This window comes from Oryctolagus cuniculus, chromosome 1 (genome assembly GCF_964237555.1).
Source record: "Oryctolagus cuniculus chromosome 1, mOryCun1.1, whole genome shotgun sequence".
Lineage (NCBI taxonomy): Eukaryota > Metazoa > Chordata > Mammalia > Lagomorpha > Leporidae > Oryctolagus > Oryctolagus cuniculus.
The window spans coordinates 142,456,132-142,469,957 of record NC_091432.1 but is presented as its reverse complement, the minus strand read 5'-3'; the positions used below and the strand labels follow the sequence as shown (position 1 = coordinate 142,469,957).

General features: G+C 61.7%; 2 protein-coding genes and 1 non-coding gene across 37 annotated transcripts in view; 2 read left to right on the top strand and 1 right to left on the bottom strand.

Moving 5' to 3' along the window:
- AOPEP (aminopeptidase O (putative)) overlaps positions 1-13,826 on the top strand; it is a 404,877-nt gene that overhangs the window by 379,151 nt on the left and 11,900 nt on the right. For 13 of the 26 annotated variants that reach the window (XM_051859444.2, XM_051859463.2, XM_051859462.2 and 10 more), the window contains one exon: positions 507-850. The exons of 4 other annotated variants lie outside the window; for them this stretch is intronic. The gene's annotated coding sequence lies outside the window, so the exon portion shown is untranslated. Of the gene's footprint in view, positions 1-6; positions 77-506; positions 851-6,672; positions 7,465-13,826 lie in introns of those variants that run through there. 9 more of the 26 variants (XM_070049764.1, XM_070049757.1, XM_051859411.2 and 6 more) reach the window with 5 other exon arrangements.
- Positions 77-136, top strand: MIR24-1 (microRNA mir-24-1). Its single transcript, NR_162472.1, has one exon. It is a non-coding gene; the product is annotated as a microRNA mir-24-1 (primary transcript).
- The window catches only part of FANCC (FA complementation group C), a 249,943-nt gene continuing 241,653 nt past the window's right edge, over positions 5,537-13,826 (bottom strand). For 7 of the 10 annotated variants that reach the window (XM_008257648.4, XM_070049801.1, XM_070049804.1 and 4 more), the window contains 2 exons: positions 12,374-12,580; positions 5,537-9,882 (listed from right to left, as the gene is read on the bottom strand). In XM_008257648.4, coding sequence (XP_008255870.3) covers positions 9,739-9,882; positions 12,374-12,580 — 351 coding nt within the window. In that variant the 3' untranslated portion in view covers positions 5,537-9,738. The remainder of the gene's footprint in view (positions 9,883-12,373; positions 12,581-13,826) is intronic. The other 3 variants (XM_070049811.1, XM_070049814.1, XM_070049809.1) reach the window with 1 other exon arrangement.

Below are 13,826 nucleotides of genomic sequence, written 5' to 3'. Positions count from 1 at the left end.
TTGCAGCCCAGGTGCCGCCGCCGCCCGCCGCCGCCGAGGCCCGCCTCTCCGGGCTGCCGATTGGACCCGCCCTCCGGTGCCTACTGAGCTGATATCAGTTCTCGTTTCACACACTGGCTCAGTTCAGCAGGAACAGGAGTGGAGCCCTCGAGCCAAAAGCCTCGCCGGCCCTCCGCGCCGCGGCCCCCCACGCGCTGGACCCCCGCCCGCGCCGGAAGAGGGGCCCGGGCGCCCGCAGCAGAGCCCGCGGCCGCGCCTCCACCTGTATGTGCTCCTGCGGTAGAGTGGACGCCCAGGGCCCGCGGGGCTAAGCGGGGTCTCTCTGGGGTCGGGGTGTGAGCGAGGCCCCCGCTGCTGTCTGCCGGCCGTAAGCCTGTGCCCAGGGTCCAGGGTCGTGAGACGGGCCCCGGCTGCCGCCCTGTCCCCAGTGCCAGTCCTCTCGCAGGAGCAGAGGTGGCCGGCGCTGCAGCCCTGGGCGCTGAACGTCACTGCTGTTTCCTTTGCAGGGAAGATGGCCGCGCCAGTCTCTCCTCCTCCTCCTCATAGCCCTGGCCGGGCCGGGATCCTGCTGACCTGGACGTCCCGGGCTTATCTGGGCCGCGCGGGGGCCGCCGGCGGTCTCGGGGCTGTCCCCCAACCCTAGCCACTGCACACAGCCGGGCCTGCGTGGGGAGCGGTCCCCGGGGTGCACACAGACCCACGCGCTACCTCACGGCATCTCAGGGCTCACTCTGACCGCGTGTCCAGCGTGGAGATGTCTCCAGGGTGTTCAGTGTGGTTTTTTATTTTTGTGAAAAGTACCTGGGTGAGAACCTAAACTGTATTATTAATAAAAGTGAAATGGACTTGGCTTTTTGTTCCGGTTTGCTCCTGAACTTGGTACCTTGTGGAAATAAGGAAAAGCCCGTTGAAGTAGAAACGGCCCGGTCCTGGGGCTGCCGCCCTGCCCGGCTGCCTCCCTGGGAGCAAGGGGATCGGGCCCTCCCCTGAAACGGGAATGGGCTGCTGGGGGTGGGGGGAGGACGGATGATGTCTCCTTCCTTTCTAGTAAATGTTTCTTTAAAAAAAAAAAAAAAAAAAAAAAGGCAGCGACTGGAAGCTTCCAGCCGAGCTTCCTGACCCTGACGAGGCCCTGGCCGGGAGCCGGGGCTCTGACTCGGGCTGTTTGAAGCGGGCGCCAGGCCGAGACCTTGGTCCTCAGACCCTGTCACTCCAGGGGCTCCGGGGGGTCGTCTCTGTGAGCGATGTGAGTGATCCGTGCGTGTCTGAAAAGGCTGCTCTCTCAAGATGGTGGATACACGTGGCCGCCTCCCCCGGCCCCCCTCCACGCCCTTGGCAGCAGGGGCCAGCCAGCCGGCCTCCTGGCCCCTTGGTTCCGTTGGGTTTGGTCCTGGTTTTCCAAGAAGTTAAAGCCACGCCTTTTTCTCTGGGAACCGCTAAGGCGTGGGCGGTTTTGTACAGAGTTCGCTCACCGCCTTATTCCGGATCGAGGGCGCCCAGGCTCGCTCTGCCCCTTGGGCTGTGGCTGCTGGGGAGCGGCGGGCAGGGGAGGCTCCTCGGGCTGATGTCCCTGTGACGGCCGCGGCTGAGGCCGTGTGGGCTGCAGAGTGACACGGGAGCCCTGCCTGTGCTGGGGGCAGCTGGCACCCAGGCATGAGCGTGGCATGCATGGTGCAGCCTGATCCTCCCAGCCTGCGGAAGGCCTGGCACACAGGCCTCTGGGGTCCCCAGCGGTGCCAGTTGCCGTCACTTAGAGCTGAGAAAGACAGCGCCAGCTTGCCTTTCGTTCTGTTTTGTTGTCGGAGATCTACTGGGTCTAGCATTGTGGTGCAGCGGGTTAAGCCACTGCCTGTGACACTGGCATCCCACATGAGCACTGGTTTGAGTCCCGGACTCTCCATTTCTGACCCAGTTCCCTGCTAATGTGCTGGGACCCTTGCCACCCACGTGGAAGAACCCTGGCTCCCGGCTTCAACGCAGCTCTGGTTACTGTGGGTGTTTTGGGGGTGAACCAGCAGACAGGATGTCTTCCCCTCCTCCCTCCCTCCCCTCCTCTTCCCTCCCTCTTCCTCCCTCTCCCTCTCTTCTCTCTCTGTCCCCCTCCCACTCTGCTTTTCAAATGCATAGAATCTTGAAAAGATCTATTCGAAACATGGAATGATGGCCAGCGCCACGGCTCACTAGGCTAATCCTCCTCTGCAGCGCCAGCACCCCGGGTTCTAGTCCCGGTTGGGGCGCCGGTTCTGTCCTGGTTGCTCCTCTTCCAGTCCAGCTCTCTGCTGTGGCCCGGGAGTACAGTGGAGGATGGCCCAAGTGGTTGGGCCCTGCACCCGCATGGGAGACCAGGAGGAAGCACCTGGCTCCTGGCTTCAGATCAGCGCAGCGCGCTGGCCGAGGCGGCCATTGGAGGGTGAACCAACGGAAGGAAGACCTTTCTCTCTGTCTCTAACTCTGCCTGTCAAAAAAATAAAGAAACATGGAATGACAAAAATCTGCCATTTCTTGGTTTACTTTCCAAATGCCCACAATAACCAGGGCTGGGCCAGGCTGACGCCAGGAGCCTGGAACCGCGTCTGGGTCTCCCGCACGGGTGGCAGGGCCCCGAGCACTCGGCCATCCTCTGCTGCCTCCCAGGTGCATCAGCAGGGCGCTGGGTGGGAAGCAGAGCAGCAGGACTGAACGAGAGCTCCAGTACGCGATGCGGGCATGGGAAGCGCCGCTCAACTCACTGCACCTGCAGCGCTGCTTTGACGCGACTCGGCTGGTTTTACAAAGTGGCCCCGTCCGTGGGGGGGCCCTGCCTGGCATCTGAGTGGAGGCACGCTGCAGGCTGCTGGCCACACGAGGCCTTGGTCTGGGTGGGGGTGTCCCAAGATGCACTGGTTCCTGTGCCTGGAGTGTGGTGAGGAGGTGGCTGTGTGGACCCCGGGCTCTGCGGTGGCTGAGGGCTGTCCCTGCACAGTGCGCCTTTTCACCAAGAACATTTGCTGAGACCTCGCATCCAGGTATCTGACCTGCCGCTCCGGGTCCGGTCTGCGGTTCAGGAGGGGCCTGCTCTGGGAAGGTTGGGACTTGAACCTGCTCCAGGTGCCCTGTGGAGGTTGGGCTCCGATTCTGTGTCTGGCCCGCGGCCCTGACCCCTGTGGAGGGCCCTCACGGAGGCCCCAGCTGCACCTGCCCCCCAGGCTGAGTGAGGGAGGAGGGGACAGGAACAGACCTGCCTGCCTACAGTAGGCTTCGTCCCCATGACTCTGGTCTGGCTGCAGAGGGGGGCCAGCGTCTTCCGCCTGTGTGTCAGTGTGGCCCTGAGATGGCCTCTGCCGCCGGTGCCTGGCCACCCAGGGTGCTGGGGCCACCGGCCGCAGAGGTAGACGCGGTGGGGTCAGAGTGAGGTGCCTGTGGAGGGGCTGGGCTTGGTGGCCCGGGAGCAGGGGCAGCAATCAGCCAGGTCAGCCAAGTGTACGAGGGGAGCGAGAGGTTGCAGGGCTGTCCTGGGAGCCCGCTGGTCCATTAACTGCCAGGCCGCTCTGCTCCTCCCTGATGGGCTCCCCTGGTTCCAGGGGTGGGCCCTGCTGTGCACAGAAGCCCCTGGGCCGGGACCCCGCCCTGCACTGGGAGGACAGCCCCGGCTGCCTCCGCCCTGCTGGCCTGGGGAAGGAGCGGCGTGCGAGGGGAGCCGTGGACAGACACACAGCTCCAGCTGATAGCTCTTTCCCAGCTCCACCTGCCGCCATGGCACTGGGGCCGCTTAGCTGACCGGATGCTGTCCTGTAGTGCGTGGGCTGCCAGGCGGGCCCGTGGGGCCCCGGCGCGGGCAGCAGAGAGGGTGGTCCACGGCCCTGACCGTCCCATGTTGATGGAAAGGTCCCACCAAGGCCGGCAGCATTCCCGCATTCTCTCCTGCTTGGTTCAGCCAGCCTGGCGTCGGGCACAGGTCGAGTGTGAGGGCCTGTGGCCTGGCCCAGCTGCAGGCCTCACAGGAGGTAGCTGGGAGCAAAGCAAGGCCCTGGATATTGAGGGCACAAACGGCTGGGTGCCCCGCACCATCCGCCCCCACCTCCAGCCAGGGTGGACTGGCCATGCATGTCCCAGGTCCCCAAGGGCCCCCTGGATGGGGAGGCCAGCTCTAGCAAGGCCTCTGTCCACGGACCCCAAGACTGGGGCAAAACCAATGCCTGAGCTGAGCCGCCTCGCCCAAGGTTAGATGTGGCTGCCGGTGCCCCCTGGGCAGTTCCTGGATGCCACGCTGAGAGCAGGGCATGGACGCCACATCCCTTTGGCCATGGGCTGCAGACAGCAACCCGGCCCTGACTGCTGGGTGGCCCAGGTTCACGAGGCAGAGGTGGAGCCGCTATGGGGGGCCGGGTTTACGGGTCTCATCCAGCCCCATGGTGTTGTCCAGGAGATAAGTGGGGCCTTTCTGTTCCAGCCCGCCCACCAGACAGTGGAAAAGGGAGGGAGATGGCCAACGGCCGGGCCTAGGGTGGGATGCACCCAGAAAACCTGGATGAGCCGGCTCCTGCCAGGGAGGTGGAGGCCGGGCTACGGTGTCACTGGCTGTGACCTGAGCTGTGCGATGCACGCAGAAGAGCAGGTAGACGCCGTGGGGACTGCACATTTTTTTTTTTTTTTTTGACAGGCAGAGTGGACAGTGAGAGAGAGAGACAGAGAGAGAAAGGTCTTCCTTTGCCGTTGGTTCACCCTCCAATGGCCGCCGCTGCAGCCGGCGCACCGCGCTGATCCTGGCAGGAGCCAGGAGCCAGGTGCTTTTTCCTGGTCTCCCATGGGGTGCAGGGCCCAAGCACCTGGGCCATCCTCCACTGCACTCCCTGGCCACAGCAGAGAGCTGGCCTGGAAGAGGGGCGACCGGGACAGAATCCGGCGCCCCAACCGGGACTAGAACCCGGTGTGCCGGCGCCGCAAGGTGGAGGATTAGCCTATTGAGCCACGGCGCCGGCTGGACTGCACATTTGCCATCTCCTGACCCTGCATGGAAACCCAGCACTGATCTCACGCTGTGGGGTGCGGTGTGAGATCAAAGGAGCCCAGGGGTTGGCTGCTTGGCGCTCCCACTCTGGAGGGCGGGGCGGGGTGCCCAGGGCCAGCCCGCGCCCCTGCGCCAAGCTCGCCGGGCCCTGGCTGTGCACGTACCACCCCCACCCCGCTGGATCCCACTGCGGCTCGCTGCCCACGGTGGGAACGCAGGCCCAGGACGTGCCTGCCTGCGGGGAGAGAGCTGTCCTGAAACTGCGCTTCTGCACAGCCAAGGTCCTGAGTTCTGGAAAGTTCCGTACCTCCCGACAGTCTGCCCCTTCCTCACAGGGTCTGGCAGAAGCAGCTCCGTTGAGCCCTGCATCCCAGGCCTTGGGCGCTCTCTGGGGTGTCGGTCAGGGTGCAGGGGAGGGAGGCTCAAGAAAAACTTGCGTTATGGACCAATCTGGAGAAGTGGGAGTTGATTTGAGTTTGCCAGTGGAATCACACTGCGCCGATGCTGGGGTGTCAAGAAAAAATCAGATAATTTAAGGGGAAGGAAGTGTACGGTGTTTTAAGATTTTATTTGAAAGGAAGAGTGACAGGGAGACACACACACACACACAGACACATCCTCCATCCACTTCACTCTCAGTGCCTGCATCAGCCAGGGCTGGGCCAGGAGCTCCATCTGCCACGTGGGTGACGGGCCCAGGCACTCGGGCCACCATCTGATGCCTGCCCAGGTGTGTGAAGCAGAACAGCTGGAACCTGAACCCGTGCTCCGATACGGGATGCCGACGTCGCGAGTGGCGGCCCTGGAATTGCATAGGGTTTTCTGTAACCTGAATGGTGTGTGGAGGAGGGGATGGCAGCATGACACCAGCAGGGCGCGCTCAGAATCACGGTGGCCGGCAGGGGGAGGTGGGGTCAGGGCCACATCCTCGGAGGGCACGGGCCTGGCATCTTTGGCAAGCTGTCTTTTTCTAGAAAATTCTGTGTCTAAAGCCAGGTGGTGAGTCGGTGAATACGCAGTAAGGCCCTGTGCTGAGTGAGGGGCAGGGGATACAGCCAGACGGCTCCCCTCAAAACCACAGTCGGCGCCGCCTGTCCCACTCCAAGCGCAGAGCAGTCCCCCCGCGCTCAGAACAGCCTTCCTGTATGTGTCGCCTGTTAGAACAGTGCAACGCTGTGTCAACAAAAGGTACCACCTTTCCACCCGGCGCCCGCAGGCAGTGCAGAGAGCCTACACGTCCCGCGTGTGCTCCCAGCACCTGAGGCACGGGCATGGGCACCGGCGGCTCACGACTGTGGTTCAGGAACTAATGATGAGGAAAGAACCCGCGCGTCCAGTACAGGTTCAACTTCAAGTGTTTCTTGCAGCCTGCGGTCCAGAGCCCAGGGCTGCGCAGCGCACGTGGCTTCTCTCACTGATGGCCCCGTCTCAGGAACACAGAACTCCAAATGGGACACGGAGCTCTCGATCTCTTTCCTGCCTCTCCTCTGGCTCCCCCTCCCTCTTCCTTGGTTATCTCTGTCCCCAGCCCTCGTCAGCGACACTGTGGCGGCAGCAGCAGGGTCTGTGTGGGGGACCTGTGGGGTCTGAAATGGAGGAGGTGGTCTCCACAGCTGGGGTTCTGTTACAGGATGAAAGGGTAGCTCATTTCTTTTAAATTCTTTATGCAGTGTTTTTCATTGCAGAGAAATATGCGTTAGAGCGAGCCTCCCGCCTGCATCGTTGGCAGTGGCACGCCCACCTCTCCAGGATGTAGGTCTTCACCTGCCCAAACACGCTCTGCCTGTCACAGGTGCACTCGGCGCTGCCAGCCCCAGCCCCCGGCAGCCATGCACACAGCCCGTCCTGCAGATCTGATTGAGCTGATTGTAGTGAAGTAACAAGAAGGGGCTGGCACCGTGGCAAACTCGGCCTGCAGCACCAGCGTCCCATATGGCCACAGGTTCGAGTCCCAGCTGCTCTTCTTCCCATCCAGCTCTCTGCTATGGTCTGGGAAAGCACAGAAAAATAGCTCCTGGCTCCTGGCCTTGGTTCGACCCAGCTCTAGCTGTTGTGGCCATTTGGAGAGTGAACCAGCAGGTGGAAGACCTTTCTCTCTCTTCTTCCCTCTCTGTAACTGTACCTTCGAAATAATCCTTAAAAAAATAATAATAGAGGGGCCAGCGCTGTGATGCAGTGGGTTAATGCCCTGGCCTGAAGCGCCGGCATCCCATATAGGCGCTGGTTGCATCCTGGCTGCTCCACTTCCAGTCCAGCTCTGCTATGACCTGGGAAAGCAGTAGAAGATGACCCAAGTCCTTGGGCCCCTGCACCCACGTTGGAGATCCGGAAGAAGCTCCTGGCTTCGGATCGGCACAGCTCTGGCTATTGCGGCCAACTGGGGAGTGAACCAGCAGATGGAAGACCTCTCCGTCTCTCTCTCTGCCTCTCCTTCTCTGTGAAACTCTTTCAAATAAATAAATAAATCTTTAAAAAAATAGAAGTATCAGGAAATGAAGTTGCAGAAAGGAAAGAGGTGGAGGCACAGCCACGCAAGGGCCCCCTCCTGGGCCTCCAGGGCGTCGGCCCCAGCAGCCGGGCCTTGCGTGGAGAAGCGGGTCTCTGGAGCCACTCCAGGCTGCGGGTCACTGGGAGGCTGCGCAGCTTTCTCCCTGTGCCGGCAGTGCATGGCTACTCGAGCGCGGGCGCCGAGGGCTCCACGCGCACCTCCCGCGTCTGTGTTCAGAAAGGGTCCCCAACCCTGGAGGCCCCAGGTGCAGCAGGAAGTGTGGCAGGGGCTGTGGGGAGGGGGTACCTCAGGCCCCCTTTCCGCCCCCAAGGGCCTGGGGCCTCTTTTCTGAAGTGACCCTACCCCACCCCCGCCCGGCCCCAGGCGCGGCTGTGGGTGTGGAGGCTGGGTGAGGCTCCGGCTTACATGCAGGCCTGCACGCCAGACGAGCGGCAGCGTGCTTCAGATCAAAGATCAGAGAATTCTTTCCACGTCTGGGAGGAGGGAAATGTTGACTTCATAAGCTGCGTCTTGCTTTAGTCGCATGATCCACCGTCTCCCCAGGATGGCGCTGTCTTCCTCCTGTCCCCTTCTTCCTCCGCAGGGAGGGCTGCTGGGGGCTTCTCTGGAGAGCTCACGGTGCCGGGACAGACCCCCAGACACCGACATCTGGTTCAGTTCACTCTTCCCTGCTGACTGGGCTAGGAAGGAGAGCTCAGCTTTATTTCTCAGCACAGTCTTTTCCCTGTAGCCGGAAGGGCCTTTATCCTTTACCGTATGCTAAGTTCCTGGGCAGCTTCACTTAGCAAATGTGCCCCAGGCTGGGCGGGGGGGTGGTGGCTAAGAGCAGATGGCAAGTGCTGTGGGGTGGGGCACGCACGTTCCCAACGGACTGGATGTGGGGGTGAGAAGGGGAAGGCTGAGCAGTGGCGGACTTGGTCCGAGTCCCTGGCCAGATGGAGTCACCACCGCGTGCAGGTTGAGGACGGTGAGGCCCGGGGGGCAGCCCTGGCTGGCTGAAGCCCGAGGTGGACGTGGTTCTGCGAGCGGAGGCACCTGAGGGGCCGTGGCGTATCCGGGGCTGCAGCCCTGCGCACAGAGCTCTCCTGGCAGCCACAGGCAGCACAAGGCTGAGCCCTGGCCAGAGGCCAGGCACCCGCCAGGTAGAGAGGCCTGGCATCCCAGCAGCCATGGGAAGGTGTCAGCAAGGTGAGGCCTGGGAACTGCTGACCAGACCGTCGTCAGGACGCAGGCTTTGGAGGCGCCGTCCCCGCGTGCTCTCCCACAGGAGTCCTGTGTGTCCAGCTCTGTTAGGGTGCGGGAAGCCCGACTGCTCTTCAACGTTGTTTCCATCCGGGAGGCCTCTCGGGAAGGAAGCACCCAGCGGTCCTGTAAGGTGCGTTTGGCAGCAAGGAGGTGTCTGGGGTGGGCGCTGCTGCTGCCCACCTGGGGCCAGGTGAGCTGAGGCTGTGGGCTGTGCCCCACGGTTGAGCCACGCGCTGAGGCAGGGTCCGGCTTACAGGAAAGCAGCAGGACAGCAGAACGCACGCCACCTGGTTTTTGCTGGCCTGCAAGCATTCCCAGGTCTCCCTGGTCACAGGGCCCTGGTCGCAGAGGATGGCCCAAGTCCTTGGGCCCCTGCACCTGCATGGGAGACCTGGAAGAAGCTCCTGGCTTTGCATCAGCCCAGCTATGGCCGCCGTTGCGGCCATCTGGGGAGTGAACCAGCAGATGAAAGACCCCTCTCTGTCTCTTCCCCCTCTTCTCTCTGCCTTTCAAATAAATAAATCTTAAAAAAAAAAAAAGACAGTGTGGCTTTACGCCAGCTCCCTGTGGACTAAAAGCAGTACCGATAGCCATGGCCTGACCCCTACAAACCCACGTGGGAAGGGCTAAAGTCTCTGTACTGGCCAGTGCACTGGTCATGACCAGTGAACTGGCCCACAGACTCTGACTCGTTCAGATGTCACGCACTTTGGTTTAATGTCGCTAGGGAGGACATGGCTGTTCCCCCACCCGGCCTTTCCCTTAGTAGCGCTCTCGTTGATGGATGGGCCGAGTGGGTATCGGGAATGGCAGAGTCCAAGCCTGGGCCAAAGCCCTTGTCTCCTCATTTGTCAAGCAGATGCCAGCAGAACTTTTCATGATGCTTCCTGTTTGTTCTCCCAGCCCAAACAAGGAGCCTAAGAAAGCATTCCACCAATTGGTGGGTGGCCTGGGCAGGCCTGACCCTCCCACGGTGCCCACCCAAGCTGGCTCCTTATCAGACTTGCACACACAGCTCCTGAAGGAGCTCTCTGGCTAGTTTTCTTGACCCAGGGGCTTCGATGCAGAGCTGGTCCCATCTGTACAAGGTCCGGTCGAGAAAGCTGATGATCTCGTGGGCCGTCTCCTCCGTGCGTGCCACCTGCGGTGAGGGCAGAGGGGCAGGCCCGTGACGACATGCAGACAGCCACTGCTGTCCAGGGCACGCAACATCACCACCACCACCCGCCCAGGACTCCTGGCAGCTCTATAGAAAGCACCGGGGGCCCTACGGGTTTTCGAGGGGGGCAGAGCCGCGCCCTGAGACCATCCTCCTGCATCGAGGTCCAGCTGCAAACAGCCTGCGACGCTCAGAGGCCAGGAGGAGGCAGGGCTCCAGGGCAGAGGCATTCCGGAACCCGGGTGCCAGCCTTGGATTACTTGCTGTGGGGAGCAAAGGCAGACGAGCAAGTCGTGGCTGGACTATCTGCACAAAGCTCACAGCAGCGTGAGAACTGGAACATGCTCCACTTCCACTCACAGCCTCATCTGCGGCATTTCTCGGCCAGCAACTGGCCACTTGTTTATAGGCACCCAAGGTTTTCACACCCAGTGCCTGCCAGGAGCCAGGAAGCACTGGCTAAACAAGCCTCGAGGCCCTCACCCTTGTTACTGCCCACAGTGTCCCAAAAACTTGGGTGGACAGAGAGGGAGAGTGAGAATCTCATAGGTTAACTGTGGCAGTTTTGGGCAGCGTAATCTACACGTCCGTTCTGTGGCAGCCACAAGTGCTTCAGCAGCCCACGGTCAGCTTCCTCTTGACCTCTGCGTTGGGCCCTCTGGTAGGCTGACCAGCTGCCCTGGTCTTCTTGGGACTAGGCCAGTGCAACCAGGCACTTGCTGTCCCTGGGCCTCTACCTTCTGACACCGCAAAGGGACACACTGTCGTCCCAATACTGAGTACGTGGCAGCAGGGACCTGGGGGCTAAGGACAGGTGACAAGGGGCAGCGTCCGCCTTCACTGCCCTAGCCCACAAGCTGGGCACAGGACAACAGTGTTGGTGATGGCCCGGGAGCCTGCGTGCTCTCTCCGGGGCTGTGCCCGGCAGTCAGGCACGGGTGCTGTGGACACCATCTGTCCTTCGAGGACGACACAATGCAAGCCTGCCTCAGACACCTTACAGGAGTTCATGTGCCGCTCAGAGACCGCGTGGTTTGGCGGTGCCCCCTGCAGAGGCTCAACTTGGCCCGGGCAGGGTCCATCCTCACTGGCTTGGCCGACGCCAGGCAGGGCCCGTCCTTGCTGGCCTTGGCCAGCAGCAGGAGCCAGGAGGAGCCGGAGCACTGCTCAGTGAGCGGCAGGGGCTCCATGAAGGCAGGGCCTCTGAGGTCTGCGTGCTGAGGAGCCCTGAAGGCCAAGCTAGAGAACAGCCCGCGGTGCCCACGGGGGCTCCTCTGATGCTGAGAGCCCAGACCGTGGCCTGTGCTGCCACAGGAAGGCCACGGGAGGCTGGAGTGGGAGGCTGGAGTGGGAGCTGCCTGCAGTGGTGATGGCACGAGCGGTCAGCTCCACGCGGGCCCTGCAGGGCGGGCCCCTCTCCTTCAGAAAGCCAGTACAACTCCCACAGCTGGGTGCCATGCCAGGCAGAGAGCAGGGTGGTGGCCCTGCACAGGTCCTGAGCTGCCATCACAGCCGTGCCGGGGCCAGCCAGGGTTGTGAGCGTGGTGAGGCCCAAGGCCCTGGCCAAGCGCTGTCCCACCCTGGCAGCTCAGGGTTCTTCTTGGATGTTTGCAGGGGAGGTGCTGGGAGTGAGGGGAGCCGGGAGAGAGGCTGGGGCTGCATACACAGGATCCTCCCAGCTGTCTCTGTGTCTGGCTGCCCTCTGCCTGCTGTTGTGCCCACCACGGCAGAGTCTTCTCATTTCAAAACATCTGTGGGACGGCACTCAGAGGTGCTGTCATTGCTCAGCCCGGGGGCCGCGGGGGCCCGCCCCTCCTGCTGGGAGGCCAGAGCCTGAGGAGAAGTACTGGCCTGCCTGCCTTTCCCGGGTTCATCGTCTGTGTTCTTTGCAGCTGGAGCGGCTCAGGCAGGCAGTGGAGCGGACCGGGCTCTCAGAGCGCTGCAGGTGAGGCTCAGGTGAGCAGCGCCACACAGGAGCGCCTGCTGGCCGGGGGTGCTGCTGGCGCAGGACAGCGGGACGTGCACGCAGCACGAGTGTGGTCTGTGCTGAGCAGGGACCGCTGGCTCCGAGCAGGAAGATTCTCCCACAGCCACTTAGGAAAACCGCGGTTTACTTCAGTCTTGGAGGTTCACGGGCACGGTGACTGTGGGCCCAGAGCTGGCGAGAACCTCATGCTGAGGCTGAGGGGGCACTGCCCCGTGTGGGGCACGCGAGACCTAGCCCTTCCTGTGGGCCCTGACAGGCGGCACTTCATTCTGCAGCCTGTTTTGCCGTCTGTGGAGGAAGGTGTTGCGGGCAACGTGTTAGGCTGGGGGCCATCCCTGCTGTCAGCCTCAGCGTCCCTTCGCCGGTGTTGGGGCAGCATCCAGGGACACACGCTGTTCACGGGCCAGGCCCTCGGACAGATTAACTGGCCCCTGCCCCTCTGACCTGGAGTGTTCAGGACGGGGACCGGGGAAGAGGGAGACTCACCAGAGCGACGGCTTCCCGCGCTACCGTGCGGCCTGCAGGAGCCCAGAGCAGGAAGTTCAGCAGGAGGCACCTGAGGAGCGCTGGGCAGGCGGCTGGACGAGGCTCTGCAGCCCCGCCCAGCCCGGCAGCCGCCTGCAGGTCCCTGGCCGAGAGGGTGGTGCTTCGGGACAGCTGCTGGAGGCGGCCGAGCGCCGCCTTCACCTCCACCTGGGAAATGAAATTCCTCAGACTCGGATCGGGCAGGGGCAGGACTTGCGTGCTTCTAGGATGTACTCAGTGCCTCTGTGCACGCCCAGGACAGGACCGGCGCCGAGGCTGGCCAGGGAGCGGCGGCCGTGGCGCGCGCGCTCTGCTCCACACAACCCAAATGGGCGTAATGGAAATTTCCTGACTTTCTTTCGTCTTGCTCACCAAGCAGCCAGGGCGCCATGCCAGGAACTGACCTTTTTTTTTTTTTTTTTTTTTTTTGTATGAAAGGAAATGGAGAAAAGTCCTCAGCAGACTGTAGTCAGATTTTTTATATGGTGGGAAAAGAACAAAAGGCTCCTTGAAGGCTCGCCTCCCTATCGCAGCCACAAATCAATTACAGCCCCGTGCAGCCAGACCTCCGCTGCGCCAGTGTCTGATAAGAATGCAGGTCTGCCTTTTGCCTTCTGCCATCTTTGGGGACACACACACACTTGTTTTGTTTGGGACACTGGAACAGTCTGTTCGCACATGTTTAAAGCCCAAGCAGAGGTCACGCGTCTATGGAATCCACATAATAACAGCAATTGTTTTACGTCTGTGGGTTGTTTCTGCATAAAAAATATTTACTTCATGCCGAGACTCTGCTTGCTACAAGAATGGTGCATCAAGTTGTGACTTGGAAAAGGGCAAACACTGAAAGCCAGGGCCCAGAGTGCGGCACGGAACTCACGGGCAGCTACGCACCACCGTCTGTGAGAGAGTCCTTGGGCCTCTTCTGTGAATTCCCATGACCGATTTTATGGATTTGCTGAGAGTGGGTTTTTTTCCCTGGAAGTTGAGGCCTCAATTCAATGCAGTCTGTCATAAGCTGCAGTACACTAGGAGTGTTGTGTGAGCGCCTCGGACCACAACACGAGACCGTGAGAAACTGCACCAGGGGGCTCTTCCACGGAGCACAGCAGCGTTCCCACAGGCCGGGCCACCCTCTCGGCTGGGCCCAGGCTACACTCAGCTGATGCTATCTACGGGAGCCCACGGCTGTCTGCAGAGACGGCAGGGTCTGGGAGGCTAAGCCTTTACATCCACTTCCTTCTCCACTGGCTTCTGCCCTCTGCCCACAGCCAGCGCTCACGAAGCCTTGCTTGTCTTCCTTCTTTGGAAGCTCCTCTGATCTTTCTGCTTTTCCTATTTTGTCCCAGACGGGCCTTCCCCTCAAATGCCTTCCAAGTGCAAAGACTCTGACTTGACATGCCGACAACTAAAC